The sequence below is a fragment of the Anthonomus grandis genome, chromosome 4 (assembly GCF_022605725.1).
Source record: "Anthonomus grandis grandis chromosome 4, icAntGran1.3, whole genome shotgun sequence".
NCBI classification, from domain to species: domain Eukaryota; kingdom Metazoa; phylum Arthropoda; class Insecta; order Coleoptera; family Curculionidae; genus Anthonomus; species Anthonomus grandis.
The window spans coordinates 4,663,311-4,689,380 of record NC_065549.1 but is presented as its reverse complement, the minus strand read 5'-3'; the positions used below and the strand labels follow the sequence as shown (position 1 = coordinate 4,689,380).

General features: G+C 35.2%; 1 protein-coding gene and 1 long non-coding RNA gene across 2 annotated transcripts in view; one reads left to right on the top strand and one right to left on the bottom strand.

The window, feature by feature from the left end:
- Positions 1-26,070, bottom strand: part of LOC126734829 (dynein beta chain, ciliary-like) — a 54,123-nt gene that overhangs the window by 23,138 nt on the left and 4,915 nt on the right. The window contains exons 5-14 of the mRNA XM_050438589.1: positions 22,654-23,995; positions 15,070-15,756; positions 12,860-13,230; positions 12,617-12,805; positions 12,351-12,557; positions 11,078-11,650; positions 4,211-4,836; positions 1,998-2,353; positions 1,551-1,938; positions 1,081-1,258 (exon numbers count right to left, since the gene is read on the bottom strand). Coding sequence (XP_050294546.1) covers positions 1,081-1,258; positions 1,551-1,938; positions 1,998-2,353; positions 4,211-4,836; positions 11,078-11,650; positions 12,351-12,557; positions 12,617-12,805; positions 12,860-13,230; positions 15,070-15,756; positions 22,654-23,995 — 4,917 coding nt within the window. The remainder of the gene's footprint in view (positions 1-1,080; positions 1,259-1,550; positions 1,939-1,997; positions 2,354-4,210; positions 4,837-11,077; positions 11,651-12,350; positions 12,558-12,616; positions 12,806-12,859; positions 13,231-15,069; positions 15,757-22,653; positions 23,996-26,070) is intronic.
- Positions 8,236-8,876, top strand: LOC126734853 (uncharacterized). Its single transcript, XR_007660189.1, has 4 exons — positions 8,236-8,419; positions 8,466-8,618; positions 8,685-8,741; positions 8,798-8,876. It is a non-coding gene; the product is annotated as an uncharacterized LOC126734853 (long non-coding RNA).

Sequence of the window (26,070 nt, the reverse complement as noted above, 5' to 3'; positions counted from 1 at the left end):
GGTTCACCATGAATTAAAAATTTTACTTGATTATCTTTCAAAAGGCAAAATACATTGAAACTAAATTTTTCTTGAAAACCTATGTCTTTTGTCGCGTCTGGATTTAAATAAGTCCAAAAATGATTATCTCTTCTATTGAAAACTCCCTCCCTGGAAAATTTTGCTTCGTCATTTTTTAGAGGTGCATGCAACTTAAAATACATTATTAATAATCATGCTAAATATGTTTACCTTTTCATCAACAGTAAGTAAATAAATAATGTTGTTAAACGGAGTACTAAGATCGAATACATCATGGTCATAGGTTTCGAAGTTTCTATAGGATGCAGAAAATGGTTTGGGCTTTCCAATAAATAAATTGAGCTCGCACCAAATCAAAGAATAGTTAGCAACCACAATCGAAGGGTCAATCTAACTATTTGCTAAATTATCCAAGATAAAACCAATAACAAAGTCCAGAAGTTCTTGTTTTCTAGTAGGTTCATTAATAGATTGATGTAAATCATATACCTGCACCAATGAGTTAAACCTTTCAGAAAAAGCGGAATCCAGTTTTTGGACGTCTATATATTGAAATCTCCGAGGCATACCAATCAGAAATATTCAACTCAAATTCACTTAGAAATTGAGTGTAAGCCTGGTGCCCTGTAAACGACTCCAAACTTTATAGTACCACTTTTAAATTAATTTTTAAAGCTGCTTGGAGAATTCTCTATTGATATCGTTAATAATTAAAAATTTAATCATTGGATTACGTATGTAAAGAAACACCCCTTTTCCACGGCCTGATGGTCTGATCTTATCTTATGAATCCTTATATCTATCTATGTTTACCACCGGTCATGAGGTCATCAGAAAGCCAAGATTCAGAAATTACTACATGTTGGCCATGTAGTAATTATTATTAAGAATGCAATATTTTAGACTATGCATTTTTTCAACAATAGTTCGGACTTTAACATGACGAATATTTATACGCTTATATTTATCTCCTGCCATTAACCTTTAAGTGAAATACTAAATATAAAATTTATAAGCAAAAAAAATTATCATATATTCATGACAAACATTTTTTTTTACCTTATAAATGTTTCCTATTGACTTATAGTCCATTTGTTCGGAGCAATTGAAGACATACACCATCATTCCTAAAGCTTTTCCCAAGTCTTTGGTTGTCTCAGTTTTGCCAGTACCGGCGGGCCCCGCCGGGGCCCCACCCATTATCAAGTGCAGGCTTTGGGTTAAAGTTATGTAACATCTGAAACAATTGCCGCAATAAATAATAAGCGAAACTAGGATTGAAACTGTAAATGTTTTGCCAACATTACAATACTGAACGTCAAAATAAGCCCATGGACAAAGTACTCCTTTTCAACTCATTTATTCCCAAAAACTCAGTGGTAAAGTGAAAATCACGATAGCACGCACAACCATTGTCGGCTTCAAGGAAAGCCATTTGAAACAAGGGCTTCTTCAGTGAAAAAATTTTTACAAAAAGACATGCATTTACCACCAAATCATGATCAAAAAAGAGATTTACCAAAACTTACCGATCAGTCAAAGGTGTGATCACCAACCGCGGCGTATTCCCAAGATACTCGTAAGAATACCGAAACTGGGCATCGCAGATGTTGGCAAAACAATCCTTCTCCTTTTCGTCCCACCGGTGCCTCAGCTGACTCTGCCACTGGAACGCCTGCGAGTTCTCCACTTTGATCAGGATCATCTTCGCCACGACATCTCGGGAGTGCACGTCGATCGTACAGATCGTCATGATCTTCTGACGTTCCCCGGGGGTTAGATCCCCCAGGAGCAGATTGATCAGCGCGCTCAGTTGATTGATCTGCTTCTTTTGATAGTCTTTCAGGGCATTTTCGTAGCCTTCTTCTAATCGGGCGAAGGCCATGTTCACTTCTGTGGTCCACCAGATTTGTGTACCTTTAAAATGATGTTTCGATTAGCACTTCGTTCGGTACTATTCCGCGGTATATCGGTACCGCATAGAGCAGGCTGAGCTGGGTAGTCGTAAATCCACACCTCCCTCGGTTTCTCGTCATAAGTCACCACCGCTTCGCCAAAGAGTTGGTGGAGGGTGGCACGCATAACGTCGATAACCCGATTCAGCCAGGTTTCCACTTTGCCGTTGCAGTCGCAGACGTACGTGAAGGTCACGTGCTCCTCGTTTTCTTTGGAGATCATTTCTTTGGCGCGTTTGCTGTTTTTGCCACCCTCCTGGATGAAGACCATCTTGGCCAGGGAGTCGAACAGTTTGGTCAAGTGCCTCTGGATCAGGTCTGGCTGATTGCCATTGGAGAGGATGTCCAGTAAGTCGGCGGAAGAGACGAAGTAGAACCTGTAAGAAAGTGCCAACCATTAATTTTTTTTTAATAAAATTAAACGGATTAAACATTAAACCCCTCGATATGGTACTCTTTTTCAGATGATTGTATACCAGACCAAACAGTTTTAATTATGCACACCGTTAAAATAAATGTTGTATGCATATACTGGTAAAAAGCACATTGTAAATTTTCATTGCATGAGTAAATTTTAATAGATACATAATATGCTATATAAAATATCTATGTCATTATACTGTATAGATTATGTAATTTTTACATGGTATATTCAGTAGAATTCCCAAGTAAACTTACAAGAAGGATAATGTAATATAAATATGTGAATTTACGTAGATTTCTATGTAAAAGTAAGTAGTAAAATGCAACTTTTCTTGAAAAATAATGTAACGTTAAATTACTTTAATCTTGTAATATAACAGGTTAAAAAAAACAGAGAATACTTAAACCAAATTATTATTTTCCAGGTTTTCTTTCAGGAAATTAACAGGTATGTTAACAAAAACTTAAAATTAAAAGATTTTAACCTAACAAAACTTAAGCAAAGTTTCAAAAAATTTTAATAAGCGAATCTTGAATTATTTAATCAAATGTTGCAAATCAAAAATTGCAAAATTAGCAAATTTTCGGTTCTTCTTTCTTCAAAAGTTATGTTAGTTTTTTCTCAAAGTTAACTTAGTTTAAAAAAGGAACGTTTGACTCTTAAAGTGTAAAAAAAAAAGATGGAATAAAAAAATTATTCATTCAGCTTGTTACAGATCGTATGAAGCAAGAGATAGATCGAACGATAAAATATATAAGTTTATTTAAATACAAGTATTTTTATCTGTAGAAACTTGAATAGAATTTGCTACTTCCAGATCGTTATTGATAAGGCACAGTTCACAGGCCACAAATATAATCTTGTCACTTTTTACTGTTTATTTTACTATTCCTGTTTTGCAGAAAACACAATAACATGTACATTTGTGATATACAAAATAAATCAGTTGACCAGCAACAAATAACAAACCTCAGCATACGATTTTACCTACCCTAACTTCGCAAGCTAAAATCACCTAAAAAAAGGCATTTTTCACAGTGCCCAAGGCGGCATTTTTTGTGTATACGACATATTTATCATTTAAAAAGCATTTTGCCCGAAAAAACGAAATATTCGACATTTGCGACACTCTTATTTCATCCCTATTTCATTGCGACGTAGTGTATGCGACTGCTCTTTTAAACCATTATAAGAAAAAATGTAAAAAAGTTCAAAACCCTTGCATGAGATCTTCTTGCAATAACATATGATATAACATTGCACACCGTAATTATATTTTACCCTTTATTTAAATTCTAATAATGTTCTTAATAAGCAAAACGGAAGAAAGCAAGCAAAGTATTTATCTATATTTAGAATAGTTAAGAGTGGAAAACTTGATTACCTAATAAATCAATTAATTTCAATTAAAAATATCCAACAGACCCGTAATTTCACTCGGCAAATTACGAAATATTATTTACTTTTATTGCCTCTAATATGTGGATAATTTCTTTCTTGGAGTTGCCTATTTTATTAACTTTTCCTTTTTATTTTGACTTATTGTTTATATAGTTAAAAAAAAAGGATTGCTGCATATTATTAAGGAATTTGCTACTTGAATATCTTTAAAACTTATGTGACTGGCTTCATTTACATATTTAATACCAATTTTTTTGATCCTACATCTTTGTAGGTTGACACATGTTGTTCATCAAACTATTTTGAATTTGAAAATTTAAGTAGAAATTAAACCCGTAGGCGTGGCACTTTTTTTAGCAATTTTTTCCCAGAAATTCGATAGCAAACTGGAATTTTCCATAGCACTCACCTGGGAAAGGCCAAACGCTTAGTCTCCAAATAGTCATTCAGCGCCTTCTCGCAAAGGGTAAGTTCGCTAAATAACACTTCAAGCTTCTCATATAGTCCAGCCTTGTTCGTGGCCTTGACAATATTAGGAGTCTGCGACATGTCTCGCAGAACCTCCTTAAAGTCCCTATCGATCTTATCGAACCTCCTCGAGTCCTCCGGCAGTTGGCTCCTTATATCTTCCGAACCGATAAATATACTCTCCAAGTACATCCATTTCCTTTGCACCTCGAAGAACACCTGAATCACCTGATCGGCGTTTCCGAGCTTCTTTTGCCAGTCGGACACCTCGCCCAAGAAGAAATCGATGAACTTCGAGGTCATCATGTTCTGTAACGCCACCTGGTTTTCCTCCAGCGTTTCGACCACTTCCTCCGCTATGGTGAGCAACTTCAGTTTGGTGCGATCGTGTAGCTCGGAGCCGAACTCCAAGACGCTCCAGGTGGCGTTCAGCTCCTTGAGCACCTTCTCCATTGCCATTTCTTTCACCGATTTGTCCACGATGTTTTTCACGTCCTCTTCGTATTCGTGGAGGTTAAGGGCCAAGAGGTCGCTTAGGGTGGTGTCGTCGTCCATTACGAATTTTACCTGGAAAGGGTGTTTCAGTTGCAATTAATTCTCGAGTATGTCCTTGATTTTTAGGCTCCTCTAGTAAGCGCCGTGGCTCAATGGTTTGATTTCAGGCCTAGCCCAATAAAGCAGAAAAGGAATAAGGATGAATTCATTCTTTACCTACTGGGATAAGGGATTTGGAGGCAAAAGGGTGAAGAAAACACTTAAATAATTAAACATAATGTATTTTTTTATAAAGTTACAAAAATAAGGATGTATGAGAGAGACAGTGTGTTTGGGTGCCTACCCTGTAGTGTGTGTGTGGTTTATAGGCAACCAGCTTCATTGCTTATGTGTGTCAAATATGTTGCTCTACGTGGTTCTATAGGATAGGAATGACATCCCTGTTTATAGTAGAGGCTAAGCTCATATTTTTATTTCATTGTTGCCAGTGTTGAATAATAAATTGATAATGTGACTGAAAAAACTTCTTTTTAAATAAATATAAACCTATCGATCTGGTACTCTTTTTCAGATAGTTTAGTAAGTAAAATCCTTCGAACATTGAAAGACTAGAATCAGTAAACAACCAAGAACAATCAATCCACGAACAAGGGTAACCTTTTGTTTATTTATTGCCGTCTTATTTTATGTAACTTTTGTTTTTATGCTTGAATAAACTTATTATTAATGTTTGATTTTTTATCGAGGAGAAACAATAGTATTGTTTTCTGTCTGTCAAATTAAGTGACACATTTTTGTGATATTATAAAGTGTTTTTTTGCAATTTCTAGATAACCATTGGGCACCAGTGCTTCGGAGATGTTGCAAGCAAACAAACTGCCCATAATTCCACGGCAACACTATTTCTAGTCTTTCAATGTTCTAAGGTAAAATATACAAATACGCCATAGGCCGCCTACGAGACAAAGACGTCATTATATGCTCACCTTACTTAAGGTAGAGTCAGACATTGCTGCTTTTGTAGCGCAGCATAATATGAAAAAACTTCGCAACTGGATGTGTTGCAAATGTAAACACCTTGTTAACCCGCAACATTGCGCTCGCAGCATCGTTGCATTGACTACTTTTTTGTTGCGCGAGTTTTAACAAATAGGGTCGCTTAACCAGTGAATGAACAGCACCTAATAAATGAACAGTGAGTTTAATTTCTTGAAAAATAAGAATATTCGATGGAAAAGCTCTATTATCTCTTTCTAACACTTTGCGCACACATCTTTATAGCGTTCGTTCACTAGCCTCCATTAGGCATTGGCAAAACAGTTTAAAACAAGCGATTGAAGTGTGACTGTGTCACCTCGTGACCATTTTGTGTGTTGCATGTTCAATTACTGGTTTAAAGTTTTTTTTAAATATAGTAAATGAACAGTGTGTTAATTTACTGGATTTTACTTAAAATAATTTTTTTTACCTTAAACATATCTTACATAGAACTGAACTAACTTAAATAATAGCATTTATACCCAAATGCAGTTAAACCAGTAAATGAACGTTAATAGAAAATGTTCATTTACTGGTGTTCATTTATTGGACGACAATTACTTTTCAGATGGCTCCAAAATATTCACGTTTTAAATACACGGAGGAAGCTTTGGATGCAGCAATTAGTAAAATTCAAGCTGCAACTATTTCATTAAATAAAGCTTCTTCTAAATATGGCATACCAAAGTCCACTTTACATAACAAATTAACGGAAAAGGTGCCACATATTCGAAAAATAGGCCTCTCTACATTCTTGAGCGCTCATGAGGAAACTAGATTAGTTAATTGGATTTTGTTAAAAGCCAAATTGGGATTTCCGATGCATCCCAATGAGGTTAAGGACTCAGTACAAAAAGTCCTTAAAGATTCTCAACGATCAAATAATTTTTCTGATCATAGACCAGGAGATAAATGGTTAAAGCTTTTTTCTTCAGAGGCACCCACAAATTTCAAAAAGAAATACAGAGATTATTTGCAAAACTCGTGCTGCGATTACTGAGGATAGTATAAGGCAATGGTTTTTAGAACTTATCCAGTACTTAACTGACAAAAATGTATTAGACATGATGTCTGATCCAGCCCGCATTTTCAATGCGGATGTAACCGGTATAAGAACGTGTATGAAGTCAGGTTTGGTTCTAGGGCCCTCCAAAAAGTTTAAAAACCTTTACGAGATTGCAGGCGGAAACGAAAAAGAGTCAATTACAGTGCTGTGCAACTATGCTGCTAATGGTGTGGCAGTCCCACCAATGATTGTTTTCCCATACAAAAGAATTCCTAAAGAGCTAGCTCTTTCGGTGCCAAAAGGTTGGGCCATTGGAAGGTCCGATTCTGGGTGGATGACCAGTGCAACGTTTTTTTAATATATTGCGAATATATTTTATCCCTGGCTTTTGAAAAATAGCGTTATATTTCCAGTAATTCTTTTCATAGATGGACATAAGTCGCACTATAATTTGGACCTCTATGAATTTTGTGTGGAACACAGAATTATCCTTCATTGTTTATAGCCGAACTCGACACACATACTACAACCTTGTGATGTCAGTATATTTAGACCCCTAAAAGTTGAATGGAAATCTGTGTGCCGACTTCATAAACAAAAGAGTTGTACACCAACTACTCGGCACAACTTTAGCATCCTCTTTAAAGAAGCTTTTGATAAGACTTCTAAACCAGAAACCATTATAAATGGATTCAGAATTTGTGGCCTTTATCCATTAAGCCCTGACTCAGTTGATTATTCAAAGTGTATTTCGACCCGGCGTAATGAAATCTTTCAGAAAAGACCCAGTACCGAATTATCAATAGAAGACTATAAATGTTCCTTGAAAGTATTGGACCATTATTTAAAGGTCAATAATATCACAAATTTGTCCAACAGTGTAGATTTTGCGAAAAAAACGCAGGTGACTCAACAAGTTTTAATGACAGTAGCGATAATGTTGACCAGTTATTTAGCGAGTTTGAAAAAAATGACATGTCAGTGAATATACAGAGCGATATATTTACAGATTCCTTTTTAAACGACTTGCCCCTTGAAATTGACGGAGTTTTATATGAGCCTCCAACTTATCAGACATTACCATTACCAGAAATTGATGTAATTACACCTATTTTATTAACTAGTGTGCATTTGAATTCCCAAATAAAATCATACTGTTTAGAAATTCTTTACACGATTATCGACAATGCATTTATTATTATAGAAGACAGAGAATTCCAATCTGAGTGTATGGCTATTCCAGCCAAAACTCTCCCTTGCAGCGAATCGAAGATTAAAATATTATCCAATATTGTCATTAATCCAGGAAATAAAAGTTTAGATAAAGTTTGGGAAAATCATCTTCACTGGCCAAAGCAAGAGAAGCCAACGTGTTCAAATGCCCTACGCAATAACATCCGATAAGTGGGTGAAACATCATTCTGAACAAGAAAAAAAAAAGAATAGATAAAGAGAATATAATAAAGAAAAGAAAACTGGAAACGGCTTTAAAGAAAACGTCAGCTGAAACTAAGAAATTAGCTAAGAAGCTTAAAAGGGTTGTTAAAGAAGGGGGACCAGAAAAAACAGAAGATTCAAAAAAGTTGATAAACGGAGTTCGAGAAAATCAAGGTAATTTTAACTATACCTAATAAGAATTTAGTGTTTATGCTTTTAGTTAAAGAAAAACAAAATGATGTGGAAGCGACCAAGATCCAGGATATTGATGATGAAAATAAAAAGTTAGCCGGAAAACAGAACAAGAAGTTAAAATTGGCTGTTAAAGAAGGGGAATCAGAAAAGTTTATTGATGGAGTTCGAGAAAATAAAGGTGAGTTTAGTAATTATAAAAAAATGGATTAAAGAAATTATAATGTTGATATTTATGTGCTTTTAGTTGTTAAAAAAGAAATAGACGTGGAAACGAAGAAGCCTGACAAAACAAGCAGTAAAAGTAAGTAAATAAATAATGTGTCTGTCATCAATCATATAATGTATTCACATTTGCAGCTTTTAATATTGGAGACTTCGTGGTTATAAGTTACCAAAAGAAGAGGTATCCAGGTTTAATAAAAAATATAGATCAGGGGCCCAAGAATATGAGATTAGGTTATGGAAAAGATAAAACCAAATTTTTGGAGATGGCCCAAAAATGTGGACCAAATTTGGTATAAGAGAAAATTTGTTTTAGAAAAAATTTCACAGCCAATATCATCCAAAGGCAGTATATATAATTTAAATATTTTATAATTAAAAAAACCTTATTAAAATTAAACCTTATGTTGATTTACTAGCCTTATAGTTTTCATTTATTGGAGGAGTTCGTTCATTTACACTGGGATTTTGGGCATTTGTTATAAAAATCGGCAAAATTTTAAAAAATATAAAAGGTAACGTATCTCTTGTTGTTCATAATAAGAGAAAATTGTCGAGACTTAAAAATGTTATAGTACTTAAGTAAATGTATAACTGATTTACAGGTCCTCTAACTCAAAACTTTTCTTATTCGTTCATTTACTGGTCTAGTGACCCTAGCTATGTTTGAAAGATGCAATTTTAGTTAAATTTATTTATTTAGTTTAAGTTTTACTGTTGTCATCGGTGCCGTATTCTTTTTAATACACTTGTACACAGTCTACGCAAATTCTTTAAAAAAGGAAACAAATCAGGCTATAAACTAATAGAGGCAGTAGAAGCAAAAGAATGCTTACGGAATGTCAATAGCGACTAGTATCTTAACCAAATAAAAAGACGTCATGCTATTTGATAAATATCTTCTGAACATGAAGACCTGATCATGAACAGTCTAATGAAGACCCCTTTGGAATGTCACCGACTGTCGTGATGGTAGAATGTTCCTGAAGATGATTCAGTACATAGTAATAACAGATTCGAAAACTGCAATTCTAGTTTTAGTTCTGACGAAGGTTTCATGTCCAATAATAAAAAACGTGTAAGTTACTCTATAAGTTCGACAAATCTAAGTTAAAGATAAATAAAAAATTTGATCATAATTCTGATAAGCGATCTACAGTTAAAATTTTTCGAAATTTGCACGAAAGGGGGGGGGAGATAATAAATAAATAAATAGGTACTCAAAATACGAGTTGGGTAATGACTCAGACAGTTAGTAGCTATAGGTTATTCGAATGGAGAAATGTTGTGAAAGTTACAATTTACTTTACATAAAGTTATCATTTAATTTTTTAATTTCAGAATATACAAATATATCTTGAAACGTAATATTATTGATCAATAAATCACTAAATTGAGATAGTAGAAATTCCTTGAGGCCGATACAGCTTATTCAAAAAAAGGAATATTAGTTTTACATTTCTACAGAAGACTTTTGTGTCCTAGTACGTACATACGTACATACATACATAGTGTATGTACGTCTTAAATATTATTAAATGTAATACTTATAAAACTGTGATACCTATAAATATTGTGATAAAGTAATTTAGGTAGGTCACAGCAATGATAAGTTTCAATTCAAAAAAGACAATTTCTGTTTATGGGGTTGACAGAAATTGTTCTAGTATATAAGATGATAATCTATAAAACTAAAACCATATGTATAAGAGTGCGTATATGCTACTGGTATCGATACTATGCATCACCTGTATTGTAAAATATTAACATTTGACAAAAACAAAATTAAATATTTAACCAAACAAGACTTCAGAAATTAAAATGTGTAGTCAAAACAGCCCTAAATGTAAACGTATGTAAACTTTTAGTCCCAACCTAAGCAACTTTCGTAGCTGCAGCGTAAAAACTGTGCAATTTGCGAACACTGTACGCAATAATTGCATCCGCTGTAAAAAAATTGCGCTACAAAAGTAGCTGTGTCTGACACCACCTTTAGACTAACTTCTAAATTTACATGCACATTGCCAGTTGTCAATTTAGTGCATAATGCTTGTAATAAGCGTTCGTGCTCAAGTACTCTTTAATTTAACAGCAAAACTCACATAAAAATAATTACTTTTGGCGAAAACGCCCAACTGCCAATCAGTTGTTGCCTCACGTACCGCCCCGTTGTTAGATTTTTTTTTAGTATTTTTCATTCCATTTTTTTTACCATAATTAGAAAACAACGTGCTCCTCGATTGTTTCGAGGGCGTCGTGAAGCCCTAAAACAACATTTTCCAGGATCTTCTGTTAAAGTCGATCAGTGTTTTTTTGTGTTATAATGGCACTGCGGTTCCCCAAGGAACGTCTAGGTTAGTGTGAAAAAAATTGAAACGTTTCTGTAACATTACGCTATAATAAGCTAAAAAATACCTTGGTGGCTTGCATAAGTTGTATCCAGTGCCTATCACGGATGGCAGGATTCTGTAATTCCGTCACGGCCCTCAAGGAAGTCAGCATGTTCTTAATAGTGGCGTCCAGCTGGATGTAGGCGTCCCAACCTTTAATCTCCTTATCCATTTGCCTGATCTCCTTTCCATACTTTTTACATTCCATTTCCATGTTTTCCACGTCGATCTTCTTCCAAGGGGTCAACTTCCACTCCTCGATACACGACCTCACCACGTTAATGAAATCCCAGAGTTGCTTCAGTTGCTTCAACTCTTTCCTCGTCGCTCTCATCGCTTTGAACTCTGGCAGAGTGAGTTCGAAGAGGTTCGCCTGCTCTTCCAGTTTGTCTCGTTCGGTTTCCAGCTCGAAGCATTCCGAGTGCGTTTTGTCCAGTAAACCGTACAAGTTCGGGCAGTCCCAGTTGAAGAATCTGAAGTTTTTGAATTGGTCCCGGTACATATTTTGACGGATTTCGAAGAGGTTTATGCGACGTTTGATGGCGTTTACTTGGAGGGCCTGTAGGGGCGCCACCGCTTGTTTTGTCGTGGCTGCCACCTAAATGGTTAAAATTTCGATAGTATTAGTTAATTAATCTTTTTTAAGTTACTAGGTTTGTTCCAAGCGACCAGAAAACCGCGGTCATCGTAGTGTCACGCGTTTGCGCAAAAGTTATAATGCGTTCCAAGGGACTTATGACCGTTTACTGAACTATCCTGAATGCGCTCCAAGCGAATCTGGAACCGTTCAGAAATTGGTTTCTGAACGGACATTTCGATATATCTGAGAGAGAAGAAGTCGTTTGTAACTTGTACGACTGAGTTGCGCAGTAGGTGCTTGAGAGGTATCGATCGACCAGCGGTTCTGTTTAAAAAAGGTTATTTATAAAAACATTTGTTTTGATTTTGTAAAATATAAATCCTTTACTTTTATGTTTTACTGTGTGTGAGTTTTAACTTAATTAAATTTAATGTTAAGATAAAATCAAGGTATTTCCCACTGCCAACAAAACATTCCAAGATAACAAACAGGTTGAGGTTATACTAGCTTTACAAATACGTTTCAAGCACGTTCATTTCTCGTATCGACATGAAACCGTACAAACTTCGTGCATGTGTATACAATTGATCCAGGTGACTTCAGGATGATTCAATGAACGGTGCATATCTGGTCGCTTGCAACAATCCTACTGTTTCTCCCAAATCCACTATGGAAAATTCAATTTTCTCGCATAGGCATTTCCTCCCAAAGAACTTACCTTTTTACAATGTATCCACCTATCAGGGATCTCTTGAAGCTGCACCACCACCTCCTCTGGAAACTCCACGTTGTACTCCTTTAGCAAATCCATGATTTGCTTCAGAGGCTCGAACATGGCGTCAGTATCCACTTGTCTCTCTTTCACTTTGAACAAGTACCCCATCACCTTCAGTAGGCCGTCATAATCATCTTCTGAGAGTGGTACCTTGATAACAAACATTTTTTAAAAAATTTCTCAGGTTTCCAAGGGAAAATTGGTCATACTTGCATGGCTGCCACAGCCTCTTTAATAAAACTTTCCAAATCCTCGAGGCTATTGATGACGCGGTTGTAGAGATGCTGTTTGAACAAATTGCCCCATTTGCAGACAGCATTTAGGATCGCTTGACGTAATGGACGTACGTCGACTCGCAGCCACGGGTTGAGAATCTTCTCCATTGGGAGCAGCTCAACCTTAAAATGATCCATGAATATACCAGCATAAGATGGCGAGGAAGAGAAAATTACCTTTTTATATAAATCTTCATAAAAATCAATTTGATCCTTAAACTGCTTGATGGTGGGCGGAGTCTCTTTAATGGCATCTTCTCCTTCGTCTCTGATCTTGTATACCTCTTCCAAGCTTAACAGTCGGCCATATAATAAGAATTGACGTAAGAACTCTTGTCTGTCCTCCTCCCACAACATGTAGTACTCGTCGTACTCCTTTTCGTAAGCGGCAGCTGCCTCCATTCCGCTTATCACGCGGCTAATGATTTCCGCTCTCTCTTGCGCCAATTCCGCATCTTCTTTTATCAAGTCGTAGTAGTTTTGGTCTGCCAGGTTGGGATCGGCGTGCTTCATGAAGTTACTCAGCGAGTAAATGTCTTCAAGGAGGTCTAATAAGAAAATGTAGCATGTTATTGTGTTTTAATTTGAATATGGGTTGGACTGGTTGATGCACGAACTTAATAAATATACCTGGACTGCTAATGCTACTGCTGTAGAGGAAAATCAAGCAATTTTAAAACGTAATTGTTTAAGTACAGATGCCAAACAAATTTATCTAAATATCTATAACAATCTAAGGAATGATCATCAATTCACAAATGATTGTAGTGCTTTGCAAAAAACAGCGTTTTTACAGGGGTTCCCTATAGTACAATATGCCTGTAAAAAAGGAATTAAAGGCAGAATAAAAAGGAAAGATGCAGGACAATCAAAGGGACTTGACGCGGTTATTGCCAAATTGGTAAGGGTAGTTGTGTATTTTAAAAACAAAAAATTAATGAAGTTCTGACCAAGGACACCTTATCGGCAAGGGACAAACATTTCTCAGTCTTAACCATCAGAACATTGAAGAAGGACTTAATAACTCTTTGGTAAACCTTCTAATAACAATGAGATATGGCGATGGTCAAAATGTGAAGAGTCAACATCGTAAAATTCAAGTTCCTGCTGGCAAAAGTGTTACAAGTGCAGATTTGAAAGCACGTTGGATAAAGACGATCAAGAGGATAATGATTTGGAAAGACGTATGGACACACCTTAGATGAAGATTCAGACCCGGAAATGAATTTGCCCCTTAGTAATTTCATGCCAATAATGGCAAAAGCTCAAGATCATTCTTCAAGTGAAGACTCTGAAATGGAAACAGGTCAAGATCATTCTTCAGATGTAGACTCAGAAATGGACACTTCACTACCAAGTTTCACCGATAAGTCCGAGAATAAGTGGGATACAAATAATTCATCAGCATCAGTCTGCTTTGAGGGTAAATTGTTCCGATGTGTTTCTTCTATTTCGCTTGATTTAATAGATAAAGAAACTTGGCTTCTGGTGTGTTTTCCAACAAAAAATCGAAATAGACAAAGAATTAAATATTTTATCGGACAAGTCATTAATATTACAGAAAATGACATTGAAGCCGCTTTCTTAAGAAGTCGCCCCACCAAACACTTGTCAGGATATATTTATGGATTTCCAGAAGTTCCGGATGTTCCCACCTTTCATTTTAGCCATCAGGTTGTTGAAGAGGTTTTCCTAATTCATGACGAGATAGAAGCATCTACGCCAAGAAGAGACATTTTAAAATTTAATTTGCATCAAAGTTGTTTAATTTAAATAATATGTTGAAACTTGTTACATTTCTATAGAAATAAATGTTTTTTTTTGTAAAATTTTAACTAAAATTTTTTTCAGGTGTTCCTTTTCGCCCTCGTATGGGGAGAATAGCAACTTTGACCAATTTAAATGGGTGTTTCTATTCATCCCACATTAAGGGTGAATAGAAAAAAAGCGTTTTTATTTTTTTTGTGGAAAAACCTCTATTTAAAAAAAATCTATTATGCGCTTTTTGATCTACAAGTCGAGATTTGTATTCCTTATTTTTTGTTGTCAAAAAGGTGACACACCATGTTACCAACAGAGTATAGGAAAGGTCCGAAACTGTTTCTATTCGCCCCATTTTACGGTATATGTAACTTTCTTTTTGGTATTTTTGTAGACATAACCTCTCAAAAACAGTTACAGCTACAGTTTGCACAACTAAAATTTGTCACAGTGACCAACATCTAAAAGACACAATCACGCAAAAATGGCGATCCCCTAGTAGTGGTCATTTACTTTTCACTGAATAGGCAGTCCAGGTATATTTATAAGTTCGTGGGTTGATGCTATTAAAATTCGACTATGTTATTGAATCCCTGGAATATAAAAAGTATTTAAATACACCTTACCTTCCATAAAAGAAGCAAAATTGACTGGTTCCGCCATAACAATTGACGGTACAAAGGCGATATTGGGCTCGTGTAACTCCATGACCAGTTCCAACAATGGACTCGCGGCATTTTCCGCCATTTCATTAATAAAACTCCTCTGATTAATCCGGACAAAGTCTACAATGATATCCTCAATAGTTTTATCCAATCGCGCCAAATACGGTTGCCACATTCCCATCTGGACCTCTCTCTTTCTCTCCTCTTCCTCCTTAAGCCGTGCCTCCTCCGCTTCCTTTTCCAATTCCTCCTCGGTTTTCTTTTTCACTTTTTCCTTTTTGCCTTTGTCTTTTTTGCCGCCCTTTTTGGGCGACTCGGGAGGCGGTTCCGGTGGCGACGCTTCTTCGGGCGGCGGGGGCGGTTCTTCCGGTTCCATTGGCACCTTGAAGAACAACTCGTAGTTTTCCTTGATGATCCTCTCGAGTTCGACACTGGAGGCGGTCACCTGGTCTTGTCGTTTTTGTAAGCGATCCACACGGTCTTCCAAGTAGAGTAGATTTTCTTTTTTGCCATCTTTACGTTCGAAGAGTAATTGTTTGGCCCACACATTAATTCCGGCTATTAAGTTGGCCACGTTGCATTGGGTTTTCTTTACTCTGTCCGTCAGCTCTTTGACTACGTCGTAGATTTGTTGGATGATTTCGGTATCTAGGAATATTGACAGTTTAGGGAGTGACGATCATGGAATCTTTACCATTTGATCAAGTTGAGATCAAATTAGATTGATGATTGTATAGACTATAGAATTGAAAGGCTAGAATTAGTATTGCCGTGGAACTATAGGCAGTTTGTTGGCTTGCAAAATCTCTAATGCAAAGATGTCATATGCTTTTTACGTAGAAATAGCAAAAAAACACTTTATAATGTCATAAAACTTTGTCACCCCCTTGCCCCTGAGTACATGTTGAACTCAAACAAAGTTGTTGTTTACTAATTCTAGTCTTTCAATATTCTAAGCATGTTACGTATGTGAACATGCCTTAATAGTTCAACCATAATGACAACTGTTAGGATGAGTTTCAATCTTAGACAAGAAAAGAGAGGGATAACACCTCGTAGTTAACTGAAGCCAAGTGGCACCAGGCACGACTGATATTTGCGAAGATAATAATAATATTTATGGATTTAGTATTTAATTATAACAAATTTATTTCAATGCATAAGTGTAATTTAGGGAGACTATTTCCTGAATAAAAGATGAAACGTATAAAAATAAACCTTATTTTTATTTCATGTCATTTAGAACATAATAAAAGTCCAAGGCATCAAATTGACATTTAGTAAATTTTAATGTGAAAGAAATATTTTCTAACATAGTGATGTGCAAATAAAACAACGGTTTAGAATAATAGTGAAGCAACATATTTATTTACATAATATACATACCTACATATTAACAAAATAATATAAAACTATAAGCTTATATAAAAAAAAATAAAAATATGTATTTAAACAAATATTTATACATAAATGTATTTTATTGACCTTTGAACAATATTTATTCAGTATATTGGTTTCTAACGGGGTCTATTACTTCAGATTTTTTTTTATTCATAAAGTGTAAACAAATATTTAAATATTGTAATTAATGTTGTTTTCAGAGGCGTGTTCTTATAAAGAAGAAATATATTGATCCAGTATACAATTAAATATTGTAGCACCTACTTTTTAAGAAATTTAAAACATTTCTTTTTTTTTATTTTATTCTCTTTAATACATGTTTTTGATGGATACATTAATCCACTGCGATTTCTATGCGAAATTAAAGAATTCAAATAATTGTTTTCATTCCCAATTAAGGATTGTACACAGTTCTCACATTTAAGGTAACATTATATAAAAAGAATAATTTTGGAAGTTCTATAAATAAGAAGTCATCCTCTTTCACCCACAAAATATAACCAATTGGTTTCCAAATGTTTGGAACAAATCCTCTCATTTTTTGTTGGAGACCAGTCTGCAATTTTTGTATTTTGCACCCGCTGTTTCCGTCTGTCTGGATTTGCCGGAAATCTAATTCAAATTTGTTTTATTAATACAGTCTTTGCTTAAAGGCTGTAAAAATAGTTAAAATAAAAAAACCGCTGCCACTGCCTTAACGCATAATTCATTAATTATAAATTTATGAATAAAAACCTTCATCGTTTATACGGAGTAAGCCATATCTAACAGGGCTTATTTAGCAAGTTTACAGATAATATTAGAATATTACGTACATTAAATGCCTTCAGAATTAAATAAAATTTGTTTTATTTGATAAGGTAAGTAGTAGTGTATAATATCTTGCCTATGGAAACTGATTCCAGGCTCCTTTTTGTCACTTCTACTTTTGCAGTTGTGAGCACAACAAATCACCATTATTATCACACTAAATGTATAGTTGTAAACATAGTTTTTCAGAGATTAAACAACAAGACAAGCTTTGGTGACACTCCTAATGCTCGGCACCAAAAAATGGCGTCGACTCAATTTTCCGTTTAAAATTCGTCATATGATCTATAATGTGCGTAATGCGTCCTCTCTCTTTTCCTGTCTAAGGTTTCAATGCATGAGCAGTTTTGGATTCTATACAAATCTTAATGTCTGAAACTTTCAAAGGCAAATAAAAAAATGGGAACTCCTGTAAATTTTACTTTTAACATATTTACTTATTGGCTCTTTAATTACTAATTTGTTAATAGGTTAATTTGTAATATTAATTAAGGAACACATTAATGGATTGAGTAGGGGGTAATTTCTTGGTGATTTTATAAAATTTGTATTGTCATTGTACATACATTTACTATAACTTTTTTTTCCAAACCCTATATAAATTCTACTTCGCAAATTTTGCTCTTCATACAACAGAGATCCTCATTAAATTAAGTTGTAAGTTTATACATTATGGAAATTGAAATAATTTCTATATTTTATTTAATGTTTTAACAAGCATGTGCAACTGTTAATTTTAATTTTATTATTTTGTGAATTTTTTGCTGTAATTTCTTCAGATAATCTAGTAAGACATTTTGTGATATTTCTTGTTTAATTTCTGAACCCCGGACCTATGTATCTAGTAGGAAATGTGTGGGTCTTTCTGAAATTATCAAAAAAGTGAAAAATTGAGTTCTTTATTTAATATTGTTACAAAAAAAGTCCTAATTTAACACTTTTTCAGTTTGCCTACTATAATTCCCGAAAGAACCACAAATTTCCCACAAATTTTAAGCGCGCGGTATAATAGAGGAAAAATCAAATTTAGCGCCATAATTAAATTTTAAATTACCCGCTTTTATGACGTCACAAACCCATTTTCACTTCCGGCTAGTAGTACTCACCGACATTCAGAGGGCGCAACAGTCAAATGACAGTGTTCAACAGTATGCAGTTCCATACGACTATAAAAGGTCGGATTACTGCAATAGAAGTGCACAAGATCAAGCATGGGAAAAAATATCAAATAAATTCAGTGAAAATGGTAAGTATGTACTTGTTTATTAACAAAAGACTGCTGGAAAAACATACGAGGAAGCTACTCAAAATATAAAGCCAAATTAAAAACAAAATCAAGGGACAAAACGAGTCAAAGAATATTATTTGGCCCTACATCTCTCCTTTTTAGATCCTTTCTTGAAGTCTTGTAAGAGCAAAGGCAACGTGGATCAAGAGTCTGCCGACGCATCATCGAGCCACCACGCATCAGCTGCAACGGGGTCACAATCTAATGAGTCTAAAGACAACTCCAATGCTGATGTACTCTCACGTTATAACATTCTATCCAGTCGTTCCTCTCGGTCACCTGTACCATCTTCCAGTACGTTTATCGATGATCAACCGATAGCAATGAGAGCACCTAAAACACTACTACAGAAAGAAGATGATTTTAGAAAAAAAAAGAAGTTAGCAGCCTCAACCGCTATTAATGAGCTCAACCAGCAAGCTTACCAGTACTTTGAAAAAAAGCAACAATTGCTGGAGATCCAAAACAGCACGAAAACGAATGCCACAATCGATCCTCCAGACCCAGACCTGGCGTTTTTAAGTCCATGAATTCTGTTCAGAAGCGGCGTTTCAAAATTGGGATTTTAAATTTAGCCGAGCAAATACTATCCTCAATCATTCCTGAAGCCTCTACTATCCCAATGGATAGTTCTCAATCTTGGATTGAAGATTCGGTAAATAGAAATCTAGATTCAGTACCGCACGGATGAATTTTATTTGAGTAATTTTATACAATACAATAATTAATATTAGGGTAACATTATCGTTATTTTTTTTTTGTTTTAGATTAAACAGAATTAATATTACTTAAATATATTTTCTTCAACTTACCTGAGGTTGTTAATAACAAACCTTTCCTCTGAACTGACAAGTTCTCTTCAATTTGTGAGTTTCTTCTCAATATTAACCCTTACTAAACCCTCACTAGTATTTTATAAAAAAATTGAAAGAAAGAAAGAAAATGTGCTATATTACGTAAGAATAATCTTGTGTACAAGCATCCTACAAGCTAAAAAAACAAAACACAAATACAATTTCAAAAATTGACAAAACAATGAACAAAATTAAACACAAGAAGACAAAACTTTTTGAACATACTTAAATTAAAGATAACTAAATAAAACAATCAATTACTAAATAAAGGTAAACTTGTTGACAAAACTAGAGAAGAAAAAAGGAAAAAAAAAGAAAACTTTCCAACATGTCCAAGGTTAAAACCTATCATTAAAAAAGTCATCCAGGTTATAATATGCCTTAGCCAATAAAAGCGACTTTAACTCTCTTTTAAATTTTTTAACATCCGATATATGTCTAACACACAGAGGAACATGATTGTAAATTTTTTTACTTATGTAAATTAATGAGTTTTTGGTAAGGGAAGACATAGGAATAGGGGAACATCATTTACACGACGAGTCAAATGGCCAGTGTCAGAGGGTAGTTTGGGAATTTTGTGAATAAGAGCAGCTGTTTCTAAGATAAAGAGTGAAAAAAGAGTTAGGATTTTTTCAGAAATGAAGAGGGGTTTGCAAGAATCTCTTAACTTAGCAGAACACAGGTATCTAACTGCTTTTTTTTGAATAACAAAGATAATGTTAAGTAGCCCCTTATTGGTTAAACCCCAAAAAGGCAAGCCATACCGAATATGAGATTCAATAAGTGAAAAGTACACTGAACGTGCAACCACCCCTCCCAGCTCTTGTTTTGCCATTCTTACTGCGAAACATCCAGAAGATAATTTCCCAGCTAAATGTAAAATATGATCTTCAAACCGAAGGCGACCATCAATGGTAATTCCTAGGAACTTGCAGCACTCTTTATTCTGCAAGAGGGAATTTTCGTCAAACATCAGACCCTGAACATCGCAATTGAACAGACATTCGATAGAAACTTTGAAAACATTCAGGGTACATATTGAGCTCTCGCATAACATTAAACGAACCACCAGTTTTTTCTTTATCTAGCCACAAGGGATGTATTCAGTAACTCCTTTGCCTTTGAATGTTAGCTAAATTTACGAGGTTCAACATATCTTGATCATCTTCGTACGTAACAAATAAATGACAATAATCACATTGAATCCCTTTCTATGTTCCATCCAGTCCCACGCCACCGCCATACGCCCGTTCTGTGTGAATTGCGCCTAAGTAGTATTTATCTATGGATACTAAAGGCACGTACAGACATACAACAAAACTTCGTTTCGTAAGTAGTAAGTTTACACATTATGACATTTTGGAAGAATTTTATATTTTATTTAATGTTTTGCAAGTATGTGCAACTATATAAATTTTAATTGTATTATTTTAAGAATTTTTCGCTATAATTTCTTCAGATAATCTAGTAAGACATTTTTGTGATATTTCTTGTTTAATTTCTGAATCCCGGACCTATGTATCTAGTAGGAAACGTATGGGTCTTTCCGGAAAAGCAAAATTCAAATTTGACGCCATAAACAAATTTTAAATTACCCGCTTTTATGACGTCACAAACCCATTTTCACTTCCGGCTAGTATTACTTACTCATCGACATTCAGAGGGCGCAACAGTCAAATGACAGTGTTCTATTGGCTCTTATGGATCTATGGAGACTAAAGGTACGTACAGGCATATAACAAAACTTCGTTTTGTAACATCGTGCAACGATTTTTTGTTCGGTGTTCCGATAAATTGTCGTATAATCTATAGCAGATTATTTTGCCGTTCCATCGTTTTCCATTACCATTTTAATTTATTTAAAGTAATTGAGTTACATCGAAACAATAATGAAAATTAAAACAAAAGAAATACTCGGTTACATGTGTTTCACTCCTAAGAGTTTTATCAGACCTTAAAAATCTTAGGGCTACAAAAGCTTTTCATTTCATTCTTGGTAATTCTAAAGGAGAAACAGAATGTTCAAAATGTGAGTTAGCTTCTAAGTTTAAGATTAAGAATCTAGGAGAGCTAAAACAATGTTTAAGAATGACGGTTACCATAAATAACGATAAAAATGAGGTTTTTCTAGACCGAGAGAGATATATTGAACAGTCTTTAATAAAGTTCATTATGAGTACCTGTAAAGAGGTGTCAATACCCATTGAGTCCAATGTAAATTTAGTTAAAGCTACTGTATCCAAGGAAGCCATATATTTAAGGAATTTAGTCCAGGCGCTTAGGTTAGAATCGAAAGAAGTAATTCTATATAATGATAATCAGAGGGCACATATTGATGTTAGGCATCGTTTTTGTTGAAATATTTACAGACAGCTGATATGCCCGCTCACCTATTGACTAAAGGTTTAAATTTTGAAAAGCATTATAGATTTAAGTGAAAGGTTAGTGCTTATTGACAATTGGACTAAACCATTTACAAAAGTGGGAGTATTGAATATAACGCCTTAAATGTTTTAATACAAGTAACATGTATCTGAACATGCCTCAATACTTATGACAACCATACTATCAACTGTTAAAATGAGTAATAAAGTACGTTTATTGTTTACACTGGAGCTGTGTGTTTTCTCTTTCGTAGCTGTGTTTTAACAGATTATTGTGTAAAAAGTTTGCGACACTTAAAAACTCTACATTTTTGTAATTTTATATTTATTTTAAGTGTTTTTATTTTATTTTAAAAGCATGGTTGGTATTACTGAAATTTTGACTTCACCATTAAATGTCCGGGAAAATGTGAGCTAAAAAAAATACCATCGATAAGGTCATTTTGGTTTTTAAAGAATTTTTTTCATTATGGCAGAACGGTTATTGCTATCAAAATTTTAAATTCATCATTAAATTCCTGGAAAAAGATTAGCTAAAACAGAGTACCATATCGATGAGAATATTTTGATTTCTGGAGAACTTCTTTGATTTTTAAGTGCATGATAAGAAGGACTACACATCTATGGGCTTAGTTGCTCTTTAAAGAAGTTTTTTTGATTTTGACAAAATCTATTGGTATGCCATGAATATTGGTGCATACTGGCATGCCCCAATGCCATTGGTACTATTAAAATGTTGACTTTACTATAGAATTCCTGGGAAAAACCTTACTGAAAAACATTTGGTAAAAAAAAAAACACTTACTATTCGTATCCCACGTATAAACGTCGGTAACTTGCAAAATCAACTGATCCAACTCCTTAAGCTCCTCCTGGATAATATTCGCCTCCTCATCGGTGGTCTTCTTCTTCAAATAATTGTACCACTCGACGATCCTGTTGAACTTCACGATCGACCCGAACAACTCCTCGCTCTTCACGAACAACTCCAACGCCTCCGGTGGTAAATTCTCAATTTCCATGCTCTTCAAATACTTTATTTCTCTCAGTATCGCCTGGAGCTCCTTGTCGAAGTTCAGCTTCAATAAATCCGTACTGGTCCTCACCAGCTGAAACTTGGACATGCTCAGTTTGATCTGATCTGGAACCTTGAGGGCCCACTCCCTCAGGACACTCGTCTGCTCCTTCTCGATTAGCTCGAGCATTTCATCAAGTTTCTTAAAGGCGAACACGGTGTCTTCAGATGTCAATATCTCGTCTTCAACTAGTTTAAACTCTTTGCCTGGTACTGAGATTCTGTGGTACAACCTCTGGAGCCAAAGAACAGTTCCAGCTAGCGGTGGGTAGTTCTTGTCTATGGGTGCGCCATCTCGCTTAGCAGTATCAAAGAGTTCTTTGACTGTGTCCAGTTCTTCATTGAACATTTGAGTGATGCGTGGGTACTTCACCGTGATGATGCCGTTAATGTAGCGCCTAGAAAACATATTTCCCACCACATTAAGGTACTTAAACATGGTTTCCAGATTGTAACAATCGTCAAATGCTTGTGAGAATATTGCTGCCAGTCTCTTATCAAAGTCGGCGCAAGTCTCTTGGAAACTCTCGTAGTCTTTCACCAAGAAGTCTTGTTTGGTGTTCAGGACGTCGTACTGAATGTTCTGGAAATGGGTGTATGCCTTGTTGAACTCCTCGAAAATGTCCAAACATTTGGCAGAGAGGTAGCGGCCCTTGATGCCCCCGATTTCCACCTTTTCCAGCTTGGTGAACTCGATGAACGTTTGCAGAATGTCCTTGACTAAGTGCAGACGGGCTATGAAGTCGTACAAGCGCTGAAACACGTTCCTCCTGTGGAAGTTCCACGGTTTCTTCACGGGGATTTCCTCGGTACTGCTCTCGGGCATCCGATAGTACGACTCCAGGTTCTCGCGCACGTACTCGAATGACGTGTCGAAGTTTTCCAGAATTCTTATGGTCGTGCAGATTTTCTCGTACATCTCGTCGGGTTCGCCTTGGAAGATACTGCCTGGATCCAGAGTCCGTTCGGCAGAATCGATCAAATGGTTGACGATCATACGGAATAAAATGACGATGCGGTCGCTCCTTGAGTAGTACTTCGAGTTTGCCCATACCAGACCGATCACGTGGACCTGAAAGTAAATTTGTTGATAATGTGTAAAAATTGTCTTAAGAGAGTTATAAGGGTGATTTATAAACTTGTCGCCGGTCAACGTTGGTTAATGGTGCCATGTTTGTAATAAAAATTTTTTTAGCGGACCGAGTTAAGGCACCATGATATTATTTCGTTTAAATTTCCCGCCAAACTCAATAATGATAATAGTGACAAATGACGTATAGAAAGATAATAATAATTCAAAATATTAATAATTCAATTCTAATTTTCTCCTGAAAATTTCAGCTTTTTTTTTACATAATTAAAAACATAAACTCATGGGCGTACCGACCTCCATAAGGTCGGTACGGAGGGGAAGGCAGTGAAATTATAATTGTTTAAATGGCTATAAATTTTAAAAAACTTATCCGATTTTGTTCAATTAGGGCTTGCTTAAAAGTGAAATGTAAGTACTTTTAAATATTGTATCCAGTAGCACGTGACTGTTTTTAGCTAAATTGATAGAAGGCGCCATTTGAATTAAGAACTTTTAATCGATGCAAAATCATGGGCAGGTTTCCATGGAAGTAAACCAATGAAATTGCAAATAATTAATTTTTGACAGTTGACATTATTAATTAGTTGTGCATTGTTCTGATTCAAATTCATTAATTTAATTACCTAAATTTAGAACCTATTTCGGGAACAGCACTATTTTCCGACTAATTAAAAACTCTAAAGCAATTCAATAAACAGGAATTCGGATGGGAATCAATGATTCAACTAACTGGAAATGGAAATAAATTCACCATTCAACTGCTTAGAATAATAAAGTAACTCAATGAACCTGAATTCAAACATGAATCCATGGTTTTACTGCCTGGAATTGAGAAATGAATCTCCATGGTTCAACTGCCTGGAATAAGAAATGAATTCACAGTTCAACTGTCTAGAATTAAGGAGTAATGAAATAATTAGACCGTCTGGAATTCAATCTCAATAAACCTGAATTCAGACATGAATCCATGGTTCAATTGCTTGGAATTGAAAGAGGAATTGATGGTTTAACTGCCTGGAATTTAGAAAAGAATCTATGGTTCAACAGTCTAGAAATGAAAATGAATTCACAAATTAACTGCCTGGAATTAGGGAATTAAATAATTAGACCGTCTAGAATTGAAAAATCACTCCATGGTCCCATTGCCTGAAATAATAAAGCAACTCAATAAACCTGAATTCAGACATGAATCAATGTTTCGATTGCCTGGAATTGAAAAATGGATCTATGGTTTAACTTCCTGGACTTAAGGAATTAAGTAATTAGACCGTCTAGAATTGAAAAATGTCTCCATGGTTCCCCTGCCTGAAATAATGAAGTAACTCAATAAATCTGAATTCAGACATGAATCCATGGTTCAACTGCCTGGAATTGAGAGAGAAATTGATGGTCTAATAGCCTGGAATTGAGAAAGGAATCCATGGTTCAACTGCCTGGAAGTGAATTCACAAATTAACTGCATGGAATTAAGGAATTAAATAACTATACCATCTAGAATTGAAAAATCACTCCATGGTTCCACTGCCTGGAATAATAACGCAACGTAAAAAAACTCAATTCAGACATAAATCCATGGTTCAACTGCCTGAAAATGGAAATGAATTCACAGTTCAACTGCCTGGAATTAGGAATTAAATCGTCTAGAATTGAAAAATTACCCCATAGTTCCACTGCCTGAAATAATAGAGCAACTCAAGAAACCTGAATTCATACATGAATCCATGGTTCGATTGCCTGGAATTGAGAAACGAATTGATGGTTTAGCTGCCTGGAATTGAAAAATGAATTTTTGGTTCAACTGCCTGGAATAATAAAGCAACTCAATATACCTGAATTTAGACATGAATCGATGTTTCAACCAGCTGATATTGAGAAAAGAATCCATGGTTCAACTGCCTGGAAATGGAAATTAATTCACAGTCCAACTGCCTGGAATTAAAGAATTAAATAATTGCACCGTGTAAAATTGAAAATTAACTCCATGGTTCCAGTGCCTGGAATAATAAAGCAACTTAATAAACCCGAATTCAGACATGAATTTATGATTCGAATGC